The sequence below is a fragment of the Phocoena sinus genome, chromosome 20 (genome assembly GCF_008692025.1).
Source record: "Phocoena sinus isolate mPhoSin1 chromosome 20, mPhoSin1.pri, whole genome shotgun sequence".
Classification (NCBI taxonomy): Eukaryota; Metazoa; Chordata; class Mammalia; order Artiodactyla; family Phocoenidae; genus Phocoena; species Phocoena sinus.
Genome location: NC_045782.1, coordinates 31,061,590 through 31,083,233, shown reverse-complemented (window position 1 = coordinate 31,083,233; position 21,644 = coordinate 31,061,590). Strand labels below are relative to the sequence as shown.

General features: G+C 39.5%; 1 protein-coding gene across 7 annotated transcripts in view; it reads left to right on the top strand.

The window, feature by feature from the left end:
• Positions 1–21,644, top strand: part of BCAS3 (BCAS3 microtubule associated cell migration factor) — a 578,866-nt gene that overhangs the window by 80,368 nt on the left and 476,854 nt on the right. For all 7 annotated transcript variants that reach the window (XR_004347453.1, XM_032616301.1, XM_032616303.1 and 4 more), the window contains exon 7: positions 5,384–5,456. Coding sequence is in view for 6 of the 7 variants with exons in the window: in XM_032616301.1 (XP_032472192.1) it covers positions 5,384–5,456 (73 nt within the window). In the remaining variant the exon portion in view is untranslated. The remainder of the gene's footprint in view (positions 1–5,383; positions 5,457–21,644) is intronic.

Genomic DNA, 21,644 nt, shown 5'->3' with positions numbered 1-21,644 from the left:
TTTAGCACTTAAGATAACTAAATATCTGTCTATACATCTAACTACACACACTCATGTGGGCACACACTTGTTCAAGCACACAACTTGTACCTTTTTCAAAATTGTGGTAAAAATCACATAACATAAGCCGTCGTTAGGGCTTCCCTGGTGACGCAGTGGTTAAGAGTCCGCTTGCCAATGCAGGGGACATGGGTTCGAGCTCTGGTCCCGGAAGATTCCACGTGCTGTGGAGCAGCTAAGCCCGTGCGCCACAACTACTGAGCCTGCGCTCTAGAGCCCGTGAGCCACAATTAGTGAAGCCTGTGTGCTTGGAGCCTGTGCTCTGCAACAGGAGAAGCCACCACAGTAAGAAGCCCGCACACCGCAACTAAAGAAAGCCTGCATGCAGCAGCAAAGACCCAAGGCAGCCAAACATAAAGGAAAAAAAAATTACCATCTTTAAATCTTTACAAACTTTTTTTTTCCTGCCCAGCCGTGCTGCACAGCATGCGAGATCTTAGTTCCCTGACCAGGGATTGAACCTGTGTCCCGTGGTCCCATGAAGTGGAAGCACAGAGCCCTAACCATTGGACTGCCAGGGAATTCCCGGCAAACTTTTAATTGTACCGCTTGGCAGTGTTAAGTGCATTCAGGGAACTTTGTATCCATTGAACACCAGCTCTCCATTTCTCTCTCCATCACTAGTCCCTGGTAATCACATTTTTCTTTCTGTTTCTAGGAATTGGACTACTTTAGATTCCCCATACAAGTGGAATAATAGAGTATTTGTCTTTTCATGAATAGTGTATTTCATTTAGCATAATGTCCTCAAGATTCATCTGTGTGTAGCATGTGACAGGATTTCCTTTTTAATATATACATTTTCTTTATCCAGTCATCATTTGATGGACATTTGTGTTGCTGCCACCTTTTGCTATTGTGAATGATTCTTTAGTGAACATGGGTGTTCAAGAGCTTGCTACATCTTTTTAAAATTAATATTTTAAGAGCATTTTTTTTTTTTTTTTTTTGCGGTATGCGGGCCTCTCACTGTTGCGGCCTCTCCCGTTGCGGAGCGCAGGCTCAGCGGCCATGGCCCACGGGCCCAGCCACTCCGCGGCATGTGGGATCTTCCTGGACTGGGGCACGAACCCATGTCCCCTGCATTGACAGGCGGACTCTCAACCACTGTGCCACCAGGGAAGCCCTAAGAGCATTTTTTAGATACCAGAATTGAGCAGAAAGTACAGAGTTGCTGTATATCTCCTGACCCCTCACATCTCACAACTTCCCCCACTATTCATACCCTGCACCACAGAGGTACCCACACTGGCATCATTATCACCCAAAGTCCATAATTCTCATTAGGGTTCCCTATTGGTGTTGTACATTCAGTAGGTTTTGACAAATGCATAAGGACATGTATCCACCATTGTAGTGTCTGAACAGAATAGTTTTCCTGCCCTAAGCATCCTCTGTGCTCTACTTACTCATGCCTCCCTCCTTCTTAACCTCTGAAGACCACTCATCTTTTTTTTTTTTTTTTTTTTTTTTGCAGTACGCGGGCCTCTCATTGTCGTGGCCTCTTCCGTTGCGGAGCACAGGCTCCGGACGCGCAGGCTCAGCGGCCATGGCTCACGGGCCCAGCCGCTCTGCGGCATGTGGGATCTTCCCGGACTGGGGCATGAACCCGTGTCCCCTGCATCGGCAGGCGGACTCTCAACCACTGCGCCACCAGGGAAGCCCACCACTCATCTTTTTACTGTCTCAGTATTTTTACTGTCTTTTGCCTTTTCCAGAGCCATTCAGTATGTATTTAAGTTTCTGCCATGTATTTTCATGGCTTGATAGCTCATTTCATTTTAGTCCTGAGTCATATTCCGTTGTCTGGAGGTACCACAGTTTATTTATCCACTCATCTACTGAAGTGCATCTTGATTGCTTCCAAGTTTTGGCAACTGGGAACAAAGCTGATAGAAATGTCCATGTGCAGGTTTTTGTGTAAACAGAGTTTTCAACTCCTTTGGGTAAATACCAAAGAGCATGATTGCTGGATCTTGTAGTAAGAGCATGTTTAGTTTAGTAAGAAACTGCCACACTGTCTTACGATGTGGCTGTACCGTTTTGCATTCCCTCTAGCGATGATTGAGAGTTCTTGTTGGTCTGCATCCTTGTCAGCATCCGGTGTTGTTTTTACATTTTGGCTGATCTAGTATGTGTGGAGTGGTATCTTATTGTTGTTTTGATTTGAATTTCCCTGATGACCTGTGATGTGGAGCATCTTTTCATATGCTTATTGGCCATCTGTATATTTACTTTGGTTAAGTGTCTGTTCACATCTTTTTCTCAGTTTTAAATTGGGCTGTTCGTATTCTTACTGTTTAGTTTTAAAAGTACTTTGTTGTATTTGGGATAACACTCCTTTATCAGATATGTCTTTTGCAAGTATTTCTCCAAGTCTGTGGCTTTTCGTCTCACTCTTGACATATGTACCTTTTTAAAGAGCATAAATTACATAATATTAAAAGAAAATATTTATCCTCTTTATTCTACCTTCCATTTAAAAATAACCTGCCTTCTGAGATATTACATATTTACCAGAAAGTTGCAAAAATACTACAGACAGGTCTTGTGCACCCTCTGCCCAGCTGGTTACATCTTATATACAATATAAAAACCAGGAAACTGATGACATTGGTGGGATGTGTGCACATAGTTCCATGTCATTTTATCACATGTGTACATTCATGTAACCGCTACCATAATCAAGATACAGATCTATTTCATCACTACAGTAATCTCCCTGACACATCTCCGTCCACCATCCCTAACCTTTGGGAATTTATCAGTCTGTTTTCCATCTCTGTACTAATTTTGTCATTTCAAGAGTATTACATAAGTGGATTTACACAGTATTGCTTTTTCACTTAGCACAAGTTTGTTGAGGTGTATCCAAGTTGTTTAGTGTATCAATAGTTAGTTCCTTCTTACTACTGATTAATATTTCATGGTGTGGAGGTAAAATTCATCTGCTGCAGGACATCAGGGATGATTTCACTTATTTTGCTGTTTAAAATAAATCTACTATGAAATTTGTGTACAAGTTTGTGTGGGTGTAGTTTTTATTTTTCTGGGATAAATGCCCAGTAGTATGATTGCTGGGATATATGGTAAGTGTATGTTTAGGTTTTTTGTTTCTGCTCTTTTAAAGAAACTGCCACACTCTTTTCTAAAGGGGCTGTACTATTTCATATTTCCACCAGGAATGTGTGAAAGAACTAAGTTCTCTGCATTTTTGTCAGCATTTGCTTTTTACATTTCCCTGGTAGCTAATGTTGTTGAAAATCTTTTCATTTGCATATCTGCTTTCCATATCTTATTTTCAGTGAAATATCTCATGTCTTTTGCCCATTTAAAGTTGGATTTTTGTTTTTTAGTTTTGAGTATGTTGAGATTATTTCATATATTCTAGATGGGTCCTTTGTCAAATATGTGTTTTTGCAAGTATTTTTTCCAATGTGTAGCTTGTTTTTAATTTTAATCATAGCCAACTTTTTGCTTTTTTCGGTCTCATGGATCATATTTTCTGTGTCATGTCTGAGACCTCTTCACCAAACCCTAGGTCCTACGATTTTCTTTTGTTTTCTTCTAAAAGTTATATAGTCTTACATTTTAATCTCTGATCCATGTTGAGTTAATTTTAGGTAAGGTGTTTTATTTCCAGTTTTATTCTTTTCCTATGGTTATGCAGCTGCCTCAGGACCATTTGTTGAAATGGTTAAACGGTCTTATTCCACTTAATTGCCTTTACACCTCTTTCAAAAATCAGTTGACCATATTTGTTTGGGTCTGTTTCTGGATTGTCTTCTGTTCCATTAATCTGTGCATCTCCTGTCAACTTTATATATCCGTTTACTTAGATTGTCTTTCATTTCCTGCATCAGCATTTTGTAGTTTTCAGTCTCTAAGTCCTGTATATATATTTTAGGTTTATACCTGAGTATTTAATGTTCTTTTGAGAAGTTATTAATGGTATTGTATTTTTAATCTGGAATTCTGGAATTCTGTGTGCTTGTTGCTGGTATATAGAAATACGGTTGATATTTTGTATGTTGATCTTGACTCTGGTGACCTTGCTGAGCTAACTCACTAGCTCTAGAAGTTTTTGCTGTTGTTGATTCCTTGGGATTGTCAATGTATCAATCATGTTATCTGAAAATAGGGAGTTTTATTTCTTCCTTTCTTATCTGTATGACTTTTTTCCCCCTTTCTCTTCTGCTTCGTTGCCTTGTCTAGAACTTCCAGTACTATGCTGAATAGCAGTGGTGAGAGTGGAGTCCTTACCTCGTTCTTGCAAAATTCTTGTTTGTCCTTGTTTGTTCTGTGAAAAAATTTGAAACATTTCATGGATTCTTTCCTCCTGTCTTTCTCTTTTCTCTCTTTTTGGAATTCCTACCTACGTACTGGAACTTTGAGGCTGTCCTTTAACATTTCTCTTGTGTATGTGTTTGTGTGTGTGTATAAATCAATGCTGTTTTTCTTTTTTTTTTTTCCGGTGTTTTTGCTGTGTTCTCTAGGAAACTTTCTCTGATGCTTATGTTGAGTTTTTAAATAATATCTACCTTGTTTTTAACTTCCCAGAGCTCTTTTATTTTCTAAGCGTCAGTTTTTCATTGCATTCTTATATTGCTTCATGCCTGAAATATCTTCTCATATTTTTAAAATTATTAATGCTAGTTTCAAAATTTTTGATACTTTCTTCCTGTACAGAGTTAACCACTTTTCCAGGTGCTTGTACCTGTTTGTAAGCAGCAAACTAAAAAACTGATTGCAAGCAATGTGTATGTGTTTGCCAACCTCTAACTTTATTGAGGGTGCTTTGGTTGTGCTGTTTCTTGGAGCTCTCTGGTTGACAATGTCTTTCAGTCTTTCTTCACAGACTGACTGATTTAATTTTTTTTCTAATACATTGCTATTCATTTTACTAGTCTTTTCTCAGGATTTTGCATTGTTGTGTGTTGAGAATGGCCTGAAATTTTGAAGTTTTTAAAGTTTCTGTTGTGACCTTCCTTTATTTAGTTTTGAAATCAAGGTTATACAACTCTTAGGTAATTAGTTGGTGGAATTGGGGGTGGTTTTCTGATTTCATGGTGAATGTGTATAAGATTGACGTTGCTAATTTTAAAAAAAGGTTTTTCAATGTTGGTTCAATTTTGAAAATAGTTATAAGTTTATTTATAGCTCTTCTAGTTTTTGTTCAGTCAACTGTATAAATATATCAATTTAAATGAATGTTTTGCTATCACTTTAGCTGTAAATGTTTTGAGAGAATGAAAATAATGGGAAATATACAAGAATACTTCTCAAAGTTTTATTTTACATTTTATTTCATGTTCCTTATCAGGTGCTCAAAAGTGTGACAACTTTGCTGAAAAAAGGCCCCTCCTTGGTGTTTGTAAGAGCACTGGATCTTCTGGGTAAGGAATTAAAAAAAATTTCTTTGAACCACTATTAAAATTTTGTATTATTTCAGAGGGGGAACTTTGATGTCTTCAAATCTTTGTTTACCATAAGAGTATGCTCTTACAAGACAGATGGGAAAGGAAATAAAAGCATATTTAGGGTTTTTGTCACTCAGTCCTTGGGATTTTTCTGCTCACTGTTTTCTCAAATGTAGGGTGATAGCAAAACATGAAAGCAAGCCAGCAGTACTTCAGACTTCAGTCTTGAAATAAAAGATTAGCATCGTTAAGAAAAATGTGTTTCAGTTTATGTGTTTATTTAGTATTTATAGTGGCCTTCTACAGTGGATTAGAACTTACTATTAGGTCGTCGTCGTCGTCGTCATCATCGTCATCATCACCACCACCACCATTAACATTTACTGTTGTTGTAGCTAGCATGTGCCTGACACTGTTCTAAAGGCATTCCATGAATTTTCTCTTTCATTTCTTTCAGCAATACTATGAAATAGATACTGTTCTTAGTCCCATTTTGCAGTTTAGAAACACTCAGGCGCTGAATTCACACAGTGGAGCTGTGGATTCAAACCCAAGCAAGCATTCTCTTAATTCCATGCTGATTACATTTGTGACCATGAGAGGACTATGGACAAAGATGATTAATGGTTATTACTCAGGAAGTCAGATTTTCCCCTACTTTCTCTATATAGTAAATGAGAATATGTGCTTCTTAATGGCTTACGGTGATTTAGTTACCAGGTTTGTCATGACCTTTTCACTATGTAATTCCAATTCAACCGCTGGTAAAATTGCAATGGCCTATACAAACCATGTAATTGAAAGTTACTGGGTAGGCAGTCCAGGGCTAGTGAAGTGTTTCTGTGATATGTCGTTAATGACCTAGGTTCTTTCCATTTCTAGTTTTGACATCTTTTAGGATCTGACCCCTTCCCCTAATGATCTCAAGAAGGCTACTGTCTTTTCAGTTAGTGCCTCTCCTCCACTTGAACTCCTAGCTCCAAGGTAAGCAGGGATATGATTATGGTTTTGTCAGTAAGGTAGAGGATCAAAATGAATATTAGGCTTGGCAACCAGTAGTCCCTGCTTTGTACTTTCAGCTGATAGTGTACACTCTAGGTCATGGATGCAGTGCAGAAGGGAAGAATGTGCTAGTGGTGTTACATGATTAGGTCTTGGAATCTTAATCGTTGCTTTCTGGGGAAGTGGTTGGGCTACATACATGCATTACAAGGCAGTTTCCTTCCGGTGTAAATTTTTGGGTTGAAGTGGGCAAAAATTTACTTTGTGTTCATCACTCTGCCAGGTATGGGATGAGGATACAAAGCATGAAAACCGAATTCCGTGTCCCAAAGACTTAAGGATGTTGCTGAAAACAAAAACATAGCACACAGAAAATGATTCTGATATAATGATGTGTAATAGGAATTCAAAGAAGGTAGAGATCAGTGTGCATGGATTAATGGGAGATGGCCTCATGAGGAAGGCACAGCTTATGCTGGATCTAAAGGAATAAGAAAGTTTGGCAGTACATGAAGAAGACTAAGGACTTCCAAAGTACGTTATAAAGCTATAAAAGGGGAACAGACACTGGTATAAATATACTTAGGAAAGATGGAGGTTTGTGACTTAGAATGAAGTCCATCTGCAAAACAGGTAATAACAACCATTTCAGTGCTCTAGAACTCAACCAAAGGCTTCCAACAATGTGGAAAGTGTTTATGTTTGAGAAACCGGTAAATATTAAGCCATAACGGTGGCAATCTGTCACATTCATGCCCGGAAGCTGCTCCCATCACACTCCACCCTTTCCCCTTCCAACTTGCTTGATTTTCCAGGGTGTGCAATGTCATGATGATGCCCAGCAGCATTGTCCCTGGAAGTTATGGTCTTGGGGTCATGAGAGTTGTGCAGGCCCATGGCTCTTTTAGCCCAAAGTCATGGTTAGCTGAGGCTTCATGTAGGGGCAGAGGAGCCATGAAAGCATCCAGGGAAAGCTAAAATCTGGAAGACTTGAAAATGTCTGCCTGTTGAACGTGTTCCTCTACCCACACATAGATCCTTTTGGAAAGGATGACAACCTTTATTGACTTAGGGTATTTGAGCAAATTCTCTGTCGAATCTTTGGCTAAATCACTAAGCTACTTAGACACAGGGGCAAGCAGGCTTTAAAATGAAAACAAGAATTAAAGAAAAGTAAAACTCAGCAGAGGCATTAGTAACTGCACATTGTGGAGGAAGAGAGATTTCCAGAATTCTTACACTATTTTATATAACATGTCTAGTTTTCAGCATAAAATTATGATACATACCAAGAAGTAGGAAAGTGTGATATACCGAGAAAAGTAGGTGATAGAACGTGTTCCTGATTGTTTCCAATGTTAAAATTTGTAGACAGGGCCTTTAAAGCCGTTATTCTACATATGTTCTAAGAACTAAATGAACCGTTTCTGGAATGATAGGAAAGTATGATAACAGTGACTGAACAAATAGAGAATCTCAATAAGAAATTAGAAATTGTAGAAAAACCAAATGGAAATTCTGGAGTTGAAGAGAAAAAAGGTGAAATAAACTCTCTGGAAGAACGCAACACCATATTCAAGTCAGCACAAGTATCAGGGAACTGGTGTGTTGACAAGTGAGCTGAAAGGGAATGGGAACCAAGCAGAAGAGGGGAAACACTTGTGGTGAAAGAAAACCTTGTTGATTTCAGTCTTCCTGGTGTTCAGGTCCCTGTAATTCAGGTGCGCCCAGTCCTGTTGAAGCCCCACAAAAAGATGTGTTTACGGAAGGTGCTCAGCTACCTACTGAGTTTGGTTTGCAGGTTTTGAAAGATTTTCCATTCCTTAGCAATGCTGCTTAACTGTATGATTAAGGAGATTGTTCTTATTTTTACAGGATTCATTTATTGAGGTATCACTTTATCAAAAAACAAGACACGAAAGGAAGGGTTGTATATAGTAGGTGATGAGATGATTTATTGAGGGATGACCATGATGGTATGCAGGTTATATTAGTCAGGGTTCTCCGGAGAATCAGAACCAGTGGGATGTGAGATGTATGTGTGTGGGGAGGGAGGGAGTGGGGGATTGATTTTAAGAAATTGTCTCACATGATTGTGAGGGCTGCAGATCCAAAATCTGGAGACTGAGGGAAGAGTTACAATTTCAATCCAAAGACAGAATTCCCTCTTCCTCCAAGGAAGTCAATGTTTTAAAATTTTATTAGAACTTTGAACTGATTGGATGAGTCCCACTCACATTATGAAGCATAATCTGCGTTACTCAAACTGCTGATTGAAATGTTAGTCTTATATAAAAAATACCTTCAGGGAAACATCTAGAATAATATTTGACCAAATCTGGTTATTGTGGCCTAGCCAAGTTGACACATTAATGACCACAGGGGCGATGAATATAGTTCTGATTAAAATAGCATTTGCGGAACTTCCCTGGTGGCGCAGTGGTCAAGAATCTGCCTGCCAATGCAGGGGACACGGGTTTGAGCCCTGGTCTGGGAAGATTCCCTCATGCCACGGAGCAGCTAGGCCCCTGTGCTGAAACTACTGAACCTGCACTCTAGAGCCTGCGAGCCACAACTGCTGAGCCTGCGTGCCTAGAGCCCGTGCTCCACAACAAGAGAAGCCACCGCAATGAAAAGCCTGCACACCACAACGAAGAGTAGCCCCCGCTCGCCACAACTAGAGAAAGCCCATGGGCAGCAATGAAGGCCCAATGCAGCAACCCCCCCCCCCCCAAAAAATAGCATTTGCTGGGCTTCCCTGGTGGCGTAGTGGTTGGGAATCTGCCTGCCAAGGCAGGGGACACGGGTTCGAGCCCTAGTCTGGTAAGATGCCACGTGCCGTGGAGCAACTAAGCCCGTGCACCACAACTGCTGAGGCTGTGCTCTAGAGCCCACGAGCCACAACTTCTGGGCCCATGTGCCACAACTACTGAAGCCCATGCACTGCAACGAAGAGTGGCCCCAGCTCTCGGCAACTAAAGAAAGCCCGTGAACAGCAACGAAGACCCAACACAGCCAAAAATAAATTTATTAAAAGAAATAGCATTTACCTATTTCAAAAAAGTCTATTGTAGGCACTCATTTCCCCTGTCCCATTTCTGCTCATTAATTTATTTCTAGTAGGAGAATCATTCTGGAAAGAGACTGCTATATGTCTGTATCATTTGCTGGGTTGTTTTAAGAATGGTTATTGGGCTTCCCTGGTGGCGCAATGGTTGAGAATCTGCCTGCTAATGCAGGGGACACGGGTTCGAGCCCTGGTCTGGGAGGATCCCACATGCCGCGGAGCAACTAGGCCCGTGAGCCACAACTACTGAGCCTGCGCATCTGGAGCCTGTGCTACACAACAAGAGGCCGCGATAGTAAGAGGCCCGCGCACCACGATGAAGAGTGGCCCCCACTTGCCACAACTAGAGAATGCCCTCGCACAGAAACGAAGACCCAACACAGCAAAAATAAATTAATTAATTAATAAACTCCTACCAACATCTTAAAAAAAAAAGTCTTACAAAAAAAAAGAATGGTTATTGATAAATAAATGCAAAGATATTTTCTTCTTGTTGTTTTTGTTTTGTTGTTTTTGTTTGTTTGCTTTTTTCTTTTGGCTGCATTGGGTCTTTGTTGCTGCATGGGCTTTCTCTAGCTGTGGTGAGCAGGGGCTACTCTTCGTTGTGGTGGGCAGACTTCTCATTGCAGTGGCCTCTCTTGTTGTGGAACACAGGCTCTAGGAGCGCAAGCTTCAGTAGTTGCGGCACATGGGCCCCATGGTGTGTGGGCTTGAGTAGTTGTGGCTCCACGGCTCTAGGTTACGTGGGCTTCAGTTGTGGTGTGCAGGCTCAGTAGTTGTGGCTCATGGGCTCTAGAGCGCAGGCTCAGTAGTTGTGGCACACGGCTTGGTTGCTTCGCAGCATGTGGGATCTTCCTGGGTTCGAACCTGTGTCCCCTGCATTGGCAGGCTAATTCTTAACCACTGTGCCACCAGGGAAGTCCTCCTTGGTTTTAAGCACAGTGCCTTCTAACTAGCAGGCTCTCAAAAATATTTATTTTTTGCTAAATGAATTTTAGTAAGCTTGCTTAGTAACACTTTTTTATGGTTGAGAAAATGTCTTAATCTGAGGAACCACATCTCCTGAACCTGGGTGTTGATGTCTTCTTCAGAGCCTGTGGTGAACAAAATTTTAGGACCCCCTTCACCCTTTGGAGACGTACAAGACATGTCTGTTGCTGTTCATTTCCGTGGCAAATGCTTTATTGAGCACAAGGTGCTTTGGACACTGTCAGTTGCTTATACTCACAATTAATGCCACTTAGTTCTTCTTAGGAAAGTTCAGGAAAATTTCCTTTTGATGTATAAATTTTCATATTTATATTAAATTTATAATAACTTTTCAAAGAAAGGGGGGGAATTACTATGGAAATAATCACAGCCCTTCCTCATTTTTTATCCTTTAGGTATACACACATTACACTTAGCCCACAATTTTTAATACTGGCTGTTACTGCATTCATGACAGTCATTAAAATGCCATTTATTTTTATATTCTAGTCTTTTTTTGTGTGTATGTGTCTATGTAGAGAGAAAGAGAGGGAGAGGGAGAAGGGGAGAGAGAGAGACAGATACACTGTTTCATAATCATTCCAGATAAGCCATTTAAGTGCTTGGTGGGACATAATGTTTATTGTGCTACTGATCCAGGGATTAAGTCAGTGCCTTGTGTAATAATTTGAGGGAGGGAGGAGAAGTATGGACAGTATACTAAGGAATATACACTTTCTTAGGAAATGAAAGCTCATTGTGTATTACATGCTAAACTGTTCCAGTAATGCAGTTTTTTGTGGTTAGGATTTTGTTGGGTATTATGAATAATTGCAAAAGAGTAACGTTATTCAACAGCTGGCTGCAGACCTTGAAGAATGTTTAATCCAATATAATATCATCACATTATTGGAGTGAAGATGTGATCTTTACATAGAGAGAATCATAGAATACTGGCAGTGGAAAGAACCTTGAAACCACGTAAGATATATGCTACAGATAAAGGAAGTCTTATCCAGAGACTCACATCATATATCCATTTGGTGGTGGGAAATTCTCGTGAGAGTGAGAAAATTTCCCTCAGAATCAGACTTACAGAGAACAAACCAGTGATTACCAGAGGGGAGCAGTGTGGGAGAAGTGGTGAAATAGGTGAAGGGGATTAAGAGGTACAAACTACCAGTTGTAAAATAAATAAGATACAGGGATGTAATATACAACACAGAATAAAGTCCAGATTTTATAATAACTTTGTATGGTGTATAATCTATAAAAGTATTGAACCACTGTGTTGTACACCTGAAACGAATATTGAAAGTCAACTATGCTTCAATTAAAAGAGTGAGAGGGACTTCCCTGGTGGTCCAGTGGCTAAGACTCCCAATGCAGGGGGCCTAGGTTCAATTCCTGGTCAGGGAACTAGATCCCACATGCCGCAACTAAGAGTTTGCATGCCTCAACTAAAGATTCTGCACACTGCAACGGAAAAGATCCTGCATGCTGCAACGAACATCCCACACATGGCAACGAAGATCCCACACGTGGCAACGAAGATCCCGCATGCCACAACTACGACCTGATGCAGCCAAATAAATAAATAAATATTAAAATAAAATAAAATGAAAGTGTGAGAAAATTTCTTTATTTCAATTTGTTAGGAATCCCTTATCTCTTGTTAAATAAGCACTCTATGGCCGTATTTCCAAGATTGAATTTTAATAATCAGAGAGATTAAGATTTTGGCAACCAAAGACATCTTAAATTTACCTTGAAAAAAGCTAATTAATTTTAATAGCTGCATAGGAATGAAGACTTAATTTCAAAATTAAGGACTGTTCATTAAATATGATACAGTTCACAGTATTAATAGTTTTGCAGTTTGTTACCAATTGCTAAAAAAGGTCATTTTGGATTGACAGAATTCTGTGGGACTGGTTTTCATTTATTTATTTATTTAATTTTCTTGAAGTATAGTTGATGTGCAGTGTTGTGCCATTCTCTGCTGTACAGCACAGTGACTCAGTTATACACATAGAGACATTCTTAGGGCTGGTGTTTGGTAGACACTGATCTAAAGCAGCAGTTATTTAGGTGGAGGTTAAGCACAGTTTCACTGTCCTGAAGTGTTGCTGAAGAGAGTTTATTTCAACTTGTGTCTAAAATAAATAAGGGTTATATTAAATAGAACTAGAAGGGAGGTTGCTTGGGATACTAAGTATCTGACATTTCTTCTTGTCATTAAATGTCACAGAGCCGTTACATACGATGCCCTTGTTTTAACTGATTTTCATCCTGTTGTGTTGTGAGGTCTGATGGAATCACAGTTTGGGCTGGCATTACTTGTGCAGATACAAAAAAGAGGTTTATGCCATTCTTCCAGTCTTTGGTGCTCTAACACGTGAGCTTTTTGAGTAGTTCCTTGGCCTTCCTTCAAGTACCCAGTCTTTCACTTGTTCATCTCACTGGTCTTTTACATTTCTGTGGGTGTTCTGCGTTTTCTTCTAGCTCTCTGCATGGCCTTGTGACTCTCTTTACTGCTTTCAAAGACTGGACTTTTACATCTTTGATATACCATTTATGCTGGAAGCTGCCACCCTGGCACAGAGGTTTTTAATGAGATGGGTCAGGATAGTGGGGTATCCAATATCGTGGATTGTTCATGGACCTCTTGACTTTAGTATTGTCTTAGAACCACCAGAGCCCTCAGAGCATGATAGAGCACACCCTGTTTATCTGATTATGGATGTAATAAAACCTTAAGGAAATAAGATGACATTACTGTAACAGGTAAAAGTTGTTTTTTAATGTATTTATTTAAAAATATAGTATCTAAACTATGGACACCAGTTAGTGGTGTGTTGTAAGACTGTTTTTATAGACATTGTTGTATATTTCCTTGTGAGCCTGAAATTGGTACAAATTTCAAATGGCCCACCAAAATGGTTATATGTAGGTGACTAAACCAAAGGAATCCTGCTTTAATTTTTTGAAGAACTGCTATTTTTTTTCTTGCTATTAACGTAATATTTGTATTCCTGAAAACCTGTCCTGTTAGGGTCCTAGCTAGAAATAGAAGATATACTCAAATTGGGTAATTTGAGGAGAGCTTAAATAAAGTGAATAGGAGCTGAGACCCTTTACCATTTCTAAGCAAGGGGTGAGAGCCATTAGCAGAATCTCCAATGAGAGCCCTATCAAAATGTTCACCTGACAGGAGCTGTGGCCTCTGGTGGAGAGATTCGGTCCATCTGCAATAACCTGACAGCAGAGCAGCCAGGGGTGTCCCCGCCTTACTGTCATTTCTCCAGATGACTCTCTCAGGCTGAGCCCAGCCAGAAGCTGGAGGTTCTGAAGGTTCAGGGAGCCTATGGATGCAATCCGTTTGATATGTGCCAGCCTCCCAAGGCAGGGAGCTGGGTGCCTTGAAAGCAGAGTATTTACAGGGGCAGCATGTTTATTATATTCTGCAAAATTGCACCCTAAAACTGAGGTTATGGGGAAAACAGATATGGAGAAAGTTTATACAATGGTATAATCACAGCAGTAGTCCTGATTAAAATTTAAAAAGGAATGTTAATATTAAAATTACTAGTAAATATGGAATTTTACCTTAAAAAGAAGGCCAAGGAGCCTTGATGGAATGGGGGTATAAGAAGGAGTTGAGACTGTTAAGTGAGAGTGGTAAGAACAAAATGGACAAAGACCAGGTGGAAATAAGCTATAACATTTCTTGTTGCCTAAGCACATGGTCAAACTGAGCCATGACAAATCTGGTCCCTCCTGGTTTTCTGTATTCAACTGAGCTAGTGAACTCTGTGTTCAAAATATACTTTGTATGTTGTATTGTAACACGAATGACTAAGTGCTGTCAATTTTATTAATACCACTTCCTTTATTAATACTACTGATGTCACTCCTCATTCAGAATCATAAATTTTAGCAGACTCTGATGTGTTTGTATACACTTTTAACAGCTTTACGAGGTGTAATTGATATGCAATAAACTATGTTCGTTTTTAAAAAATAAATTTATTTATTTATTTATTTTTGGCTGCGTTGGGTCTTCGTTGCTGTGTGCAGGCTTTCTTTAGTTGCGGCGAGCAGGGACTACGCTTTGTTGCTGTGCGTGGGCTTCTCATTGCAGTGGCTTCTCTCGCTGCGGAGCACGGGCTCTAGGCATGCACGCTTCAGTAGTTGTGGCTCGTAGGCTCTAGAGCGCAGGCTCAGTAGTTGTGGCCCATGGGCTTAGTTGCTCTGCAGCATGTGGGATCTTCCCAGACCAGGGCTCGAACCTGTGTCACCTGCATTGGCAGGTGGATTCTTAACCACTGCGCCACCAGGGAAGCCCCTAAAAGTGTACAGTTTTATATGTTTGGCATATGTATACACCTATGAAGCCATTGCCACAAACAAGATAATGAATATAATTATCACCCCCAAAGGTTCCTCATGTCTCCTTATAATTTTTCCCTCCCAACTCCTTTTCTTCAAATAACTACTGATCTGGTTTCGGTCATTGTAGATTAATTTGCATTTTCCGGAGTTTTATGTAAGTGGAATCATATAGTATGTACTTTTTTTGGTCTGGCTTCTCTTACGAAGCATATTTATTTTGAGATTCATTCATGTCGTTGCATTTCTCATTAGCTCATTCACCTTTATTGCTGAGTAGTATCGTACTATATGAGTGTACCATAATTTGGTTATCTATTCACCTGTTGATGGGTATTTTGGTTGTTTCTAGGTTTTGGCTTTTACAGGTAATGCTGCTTTGAACCTAATGTTCAAGTCTTTGTATAGACATATGCTTTCTTTTCTCTTGGTCAAATATATACAAGTAGAATGACTGAATCACATGTTAGATGTATGTTTTTCAAAGTGGTTGTCCCATTTTACATTCCTACCATCAATATAGGAGGTTTCTAATTCCTCTACTTCCTCACCAGCCCTTGACTATATCAGCCTTTTAAATTTTAACCATTCTAATAAATATGTAATGGATTCTCATTATGGTTTCTATTTGTACGTCCCCCATTTTTTGTTATTCTCAACCCTCAATTCAATTAACTCTTCTTTCATGAGAAATAGGTTCTTGTCCTAAGCCAGTATGATTTCTAGTGGTTTGGCATACAGCATTAGATGCATGAACCATATTATCTCTTCCTTTGTGTACCTAGTGAGAAGGATGATGTAGTAGCACCTAATGACTGTAGTCTGTTGTTTATGGTCACTACTTCCATGTGTTTTGGAGCATTCTTTTTTATTTTATTTATTTATTTTTGGCCGTACCACGCTGCGCGGCATTCAGGATCCTAGTTCTCCGACCTGGGATCGAACCCATGCCCCCTGCAGCGGAAGCGTGGAGTCTTAACCACTGGACTGCCAGGGAAGTCCCTTTTGGAGAATTCTTGATTTTAGTTTTTATTTTGTCCCAATCAGTTTTTCTCTGCCACAACTTAAAAAAATTTTTTTGGCTGCATTGGGTCTTTGTTGCTGCACGCGGGCTTTCTCTGGTTGCGGCGAGCGGGGGCTACTCTTCATTGCAGTGCATGGGCTTCTCATTGCTGTGGCTTCTCTTGTTGTGGAGCTTGGGCTCTAGGCGTGTGGGCTTCAGTAGTTGTGGCACGTGGGCTCAGTAGTTGCGGCTCGCGGGCTCTAGAGCACAGGCTCAGTAGTAGTGGAGCATGGGCTTACTTGCTCCGTGGCATGTGGGATCTTCCCGGACCGGGTCTTGAACCCGTGTCCCTTGCATAGGCAGGCGGATTCTTAACCACTGTGCCACCAGGGAAGCCTTCTGCTATAACTTTTAATGTGTGTTTTGAGAGCAAGAGCTTTATGAGTCTCCAAAAGGTTGAAAAATTGGTGAGGAGATGGTGCAGGTACAAGGGAAGCAAAAGAAAAAAGCTTTAATAATTAAGCAAAAGATGGTCTTATAAAGAGGATTGAAAATGGACATAGAATTTAAAAAGTATATTTTCTTTAGAATTAGCTCACTCCACTGAACTGGTTGTATGTTCTAGAAAATTGCATTGTGTTGTGAGAAGGAGTCATGTTTTTTGAGAAACTTAAAAATAAATGTATATAATACATTAAATGGAGAATGAAACCAATGGTGGATTAACATTATCAAACTATGAGGCAGCCGCCAGTCTTCCACCTTGGACTTTTTTTCAAAGATCCTTTTTCTTCTTTTTTTTTTTCTTTTGTTTGTGGACAAGGTGCTCCATTTATTTTTGCATATACAGATTTTGTGTACGAAGCCACAAAGCATTTTTTTAACATCTTTATTGGAGTATAATTGCTTTGCAATGGTGTGTTAGTTTCTGTTGTAAACAAAGTGAATCAGCCAAACGTATACATATATCCCCATATCCTCTCCCTCTTGTGTCTCCCTCCCTCCTATCCTCCCTATCCCAGCCCTCTAGGTGGCCGCAAAGCACGGACCTCATCTCCCTGTGCTATGCAGCTGCGTCCCACTAGCTATCTGTTTTACTTTTGGTAGTGTATATATGTCCATGCTACTCCCTCACTTCGTTCCAGCTTACCCTTCTCTATCCGCATGTCCTCAAGTCCATTCTCTACGTCTGTGTCTTTATTCCTGTCCTGCCCCTAGGTTCATCAGAACCATTTTTTTTTTTTAGATTCCATATATATGTGTTAGCATACGGTATTTGTTTTTCTCTTTCTGACTTACTACGCTCTGTATGACATGACAAACTCTAGGTCCATCCACCTCACTACAAATAACTCAGTTTCATTTCTTTTTATGGCTGAGTAATATTCCATTGTATATATGTGCCACATCTTCTTTATCCATTCATTTGTCGATGGACGCTTAGGTTGCTTCCATGTCCTGCTATTGTAAATAGTGCTGCAAGGAACATTGTGGTACATGACTCTTTTTGAATTATGGTTTTCTCAGGGTACATGCCCAGTAGTGGGATTGCTGGGTCATATGGTAGTTCTATTTTTAGTTTTTTAAGGAACCTCCATACTGTTCTCCATAGTGGCTGTACCAATTTACATTCCCACCAGCAGTGCAGTACCAGAGGGTACCCTTTTCTCCACACTCTCTCCAGCATTTATTGTTTGTGGATTTTTTGATGATGGCCATTCTAACTGGTGTGAGGTGATATCTCATTGTAGTTTTGATCTGCATTTCTCTAATGATTAGTGATGTTGAGCATCTTTTCATGTGTTTGTTGGCAATCTGTCTATCTTCTTTGGAGAAATGTCTATCTTTATTGGAGTATAATTGCTTTACAATGGTGTGTTAGTTTCTGCTTTATAACAAAGTGAATCAGTTATACATATACATATGTTTCCATATCTCTTCCCTCTTGCTTCTGGGTTGTTTGTTTTTTTGATATTGAGCTGCATGAGCTACTTTAAATTTTGGAGATTAATCCTTTGTCAGTTGCTTTGTTGGCAAATATTTTCTCCCATTCTGAGGGTTGTCTTTTCATCTTGTTTGTGGCTTCCTTTGCTGTGCAAAAGCTTCTAGGTTTCATTAGGTCCCATTTGTTTATTTTTGTTTTTATTTCCATTTCTCTAGGAGGTGGGTCAAAAAGGATCTTGATGTGATTTATGTCATAGGGTGTTTTGCCTATGTTTTCCTTTAAGAATTTTATAGTGTCTGGCATTACATTTAGGTCTTTAATCCATTTTGAGTTTATTTTTGTGTATGGTGTTAGGGAGTGTTCTAATTTCATTCTTTTACATGTAGCTGTCCAGTTTTCCCAGCACCACTTATTGAAGAGGCTGTCTTTTCTCCCTTGTATATTCTTGCCTCCTTTAAAAGGTCCTTCTTTTATGGCTAGATCAGATTGTCTGTTAAAAACTTTAGAGTTATAGTGTCAAGGAAAAGATACTTCCTGTCAAACATGTCAGATTCTGATATTGAATATCCATCTGAAAGTAGATCACCTGAAAGTAGATTCGCCTTTCAAGAAAAGACCTTCTCAGTATGGAGAACAGTATGGAGGTTCGTTAAATAACTAAAAATAGAACTACAATACGACCCAGCAATCCCACTACTGGGCATATATGCTGAGAAAGCCATAATTCAAAAAGGGTCATGTACCAGAATGTTCATTGCAGCACTATTTACAATAGCCAGGACATGGAAGCAACCTAAGTGCCCATTGACAGATGAATGGATAAAGAAGATGTGGCATATATATACAATGGAATATTACTCAGCCATAAAAAGAAAGGAAATTGAGTGATTTGTTGTGAGGTGGATGGACCTAGAGTCTGTCATACAGAGTGAAGTTAGTCAGAAAGAGAAAAACAAATACCGTATGCTAACACATATATACGGAATCCAAAAAAAAAAGGTTCTGAAGAACCTAGGGGCAGGACAGGAATAAAGACACAGATGTAACGAATGGACTTGAGGACACGGGGAGGGGGAAGGGTAAGCTGGGACGAAGTGAGAGAGTAGCATGGACATATATACACTACCAAATATAAAACAGATAGCTAGTGGGAAGCAGCTGCATGGCACAGGGAGATCAGCTCGGTGCTTTGTGACCACCTAGAGGGATGGGGTAGGGAGGGTGGGAGGGGGACGCAAGAGGGAGGGGATATGGAGATATATGTACACGTATAGCTGATTCACTTCGTTATACCGCAGAAACTAACACACCATTGTAAAGCAGTTATACTCCAATAAAGATGTTAAAAAATAAATAAAGAAAGAAAAGACCCTCTGGCACCCTTCTTTATCAACAGCCACTTATAATAAAGTCTTTCTACTTTGACTAGTGTGATAAACTTCCATTATTTTTAAATTAAAATATAAATTTTAATTAAATATAGATTTGAAAATCTATATTTTCAAATTAGTGTTTCTCATGTAAACACACTTTCATATTCAACTAATATATTTTTCTCTCTCTGTAAAGATATGGATTGAGGTAGAACTCATTCCAGTTTTTCCCATTAAAAGTAATGGAAATGATTTTCCACTTAATGCTTTTTCATTTAGTGGCAGAGCTTTCAGGAACAAATTAAAGTCACTAAGTGAGGCTTGCATATTTGGGTTATAGTTTTCTATTTTGTGGGGCTTGGGGGGAATATTTTCATTAAGATGAAATTCTGGTTTTTCTTCTGGTAGTTTTGTGTGAATGTTGCTATTGCTTTTCTTTTCCTTCATGATATACTCAGTATGACTTTTCTGGGGCAGTGTTAATAATCATTTTTATAGAGGTTAAGGGTTGTGGTTGGAGGGATTTGGGTCTTTACCTGGTTTCCTAGTGGGAGTGCGTCTTTTTCTGTAGGTATAGGGAAGTACAGGGTTTCTTTAATAAGTGGCATCTTGGTGCAATGGCTTCAGTCCTTCCTGTGGTTTTCTTGTAATACCCTTACTTTCAGCTCATTTCTTCTATTTTTCCTTCACTGCTAAGTTCCCACAGATACATCCCATGTCTGATGCGATTCCTCCCAGATGCTTTCCCTCTGACAAGCATCTCTGGTCCTGCACACACCCTCATCCTCCTACTTTTGATTCATTAGTAGCCAAGGCTTTGAGCCAACTGATCTTAGACCTGTTTGTAGCATTTCCCTACTCAGGGTGAGACCCACTTGCTTCTGGGTGTAAATCTTAGGTGATTTTATCTATGCCCCACCACTAGTAGGACTATTGCATTCTCTCCTTGTTTTCCAAGTAATCTCCGCTTTGCTGCCAGCCAGCAGAGAAGGCTTTGCCAGTTTTGAATCATGATCCCTGCGGCCCTCGTGGCGCCCCCGCCCCGCCCCGTAAATGTTATTTAAAGTTCTTGGCTTTTCTCTCTCATCCCTCTCATAGTTACGATGTAGTGTGATTTCATTTGCTTTTCTTGTCGATAGGTGGTGTTTTTCAAAGACATTTGGAGATTCAGAGTTAGGTGGCCTTATATACACGCACAAACACATTTGTAAAGATGTTTGAGTTGCATTGTTCTTATCTGCACCTTGCTTGTTTTTACCTCTTACTAATATATTATGGCATATTTTAATTTAATGGTGAATATTGGTGCTACCTTATTATGTATACTATCCCATTTAATACATATTCCGTTAATATACATATTTTAAAACATTAGTTATAAATGGAAAGAACTTAAAGCTTAAAATAGGCCATCATGTGCTGCCACCATATCTAAGAATTTCTTGTTCAGCTTTTTAAGATTTTGTGTCAGAGAATGCTGGTAAGCAAAGAAGAAAAAAGCACTTGTGAAAGGTTTGCTTCCTATACTGTCTGATTCAAAACTTGTTGAGAACAGAAATTAGCCACAGATTTTATTAAAACGGGACCATCTCTCCCGCCATTTAACTACTGCTTGTGTTTCCTCTGGCCACGTTGCAAAGAGGTGTGTTTTCCAAGAGGTACATCTAATTCTTGTTGTATGGTTCTACCTGATTTTAATAGAGGTTCTTAGGGAATGAATCCACATCAATTTTTGGACCTTTATTCAGAAAGTAAGTATTGAAATCCCATCATTACAATGACCTGGGAGAATGATGATGTCTCTTTTCTTGGGATGTGTTATATGTGTTATCACTTTTCCTTAGGATCTGTACACCTAAGTTGGCTAGAAATTCTCTTCATGTATTGTTTAAGCAGATTTGGCTGTTAAACACTTGAAACATGGCTGGTGCCAATGGAATGCTGATATTGTGGATATATTAAGTTAAATATATTAAAATTAATATATTTTAACGTGGCTACTAACGTGGCTACTAGAAAATTAAAAATTACACGTGTAGCTCATTTTGTCTTTCTTTTGGACTATGTTGCTCTCACCTTGCTTTTGGCTAGGGGTATACATTTGGACTCTTATTACCTCTTTGTGGAAAACTATCATGATTTGTTATTACATGTACAGATCTATAGATTCATCAATCCTTTGCTATTAGCCAGGAAAATTTACAGGAATTCCTAAAAATCTGACAAAGCAAAGATTGCCAGAGAATAGTAGTCTGTAATGTATAGTTGAAGAAGGAGGCCTTTATTAAAAAGAAATTTTGACATTATGATATTCTGGATGATGGTGGGCCTTCAGTGGCAGCTTTTGTTGTGTTAATCTAATTTATTTTATTATTTTTATTTTTGGCTGTGCTGGGTCTTCGTTTCTCTGCGA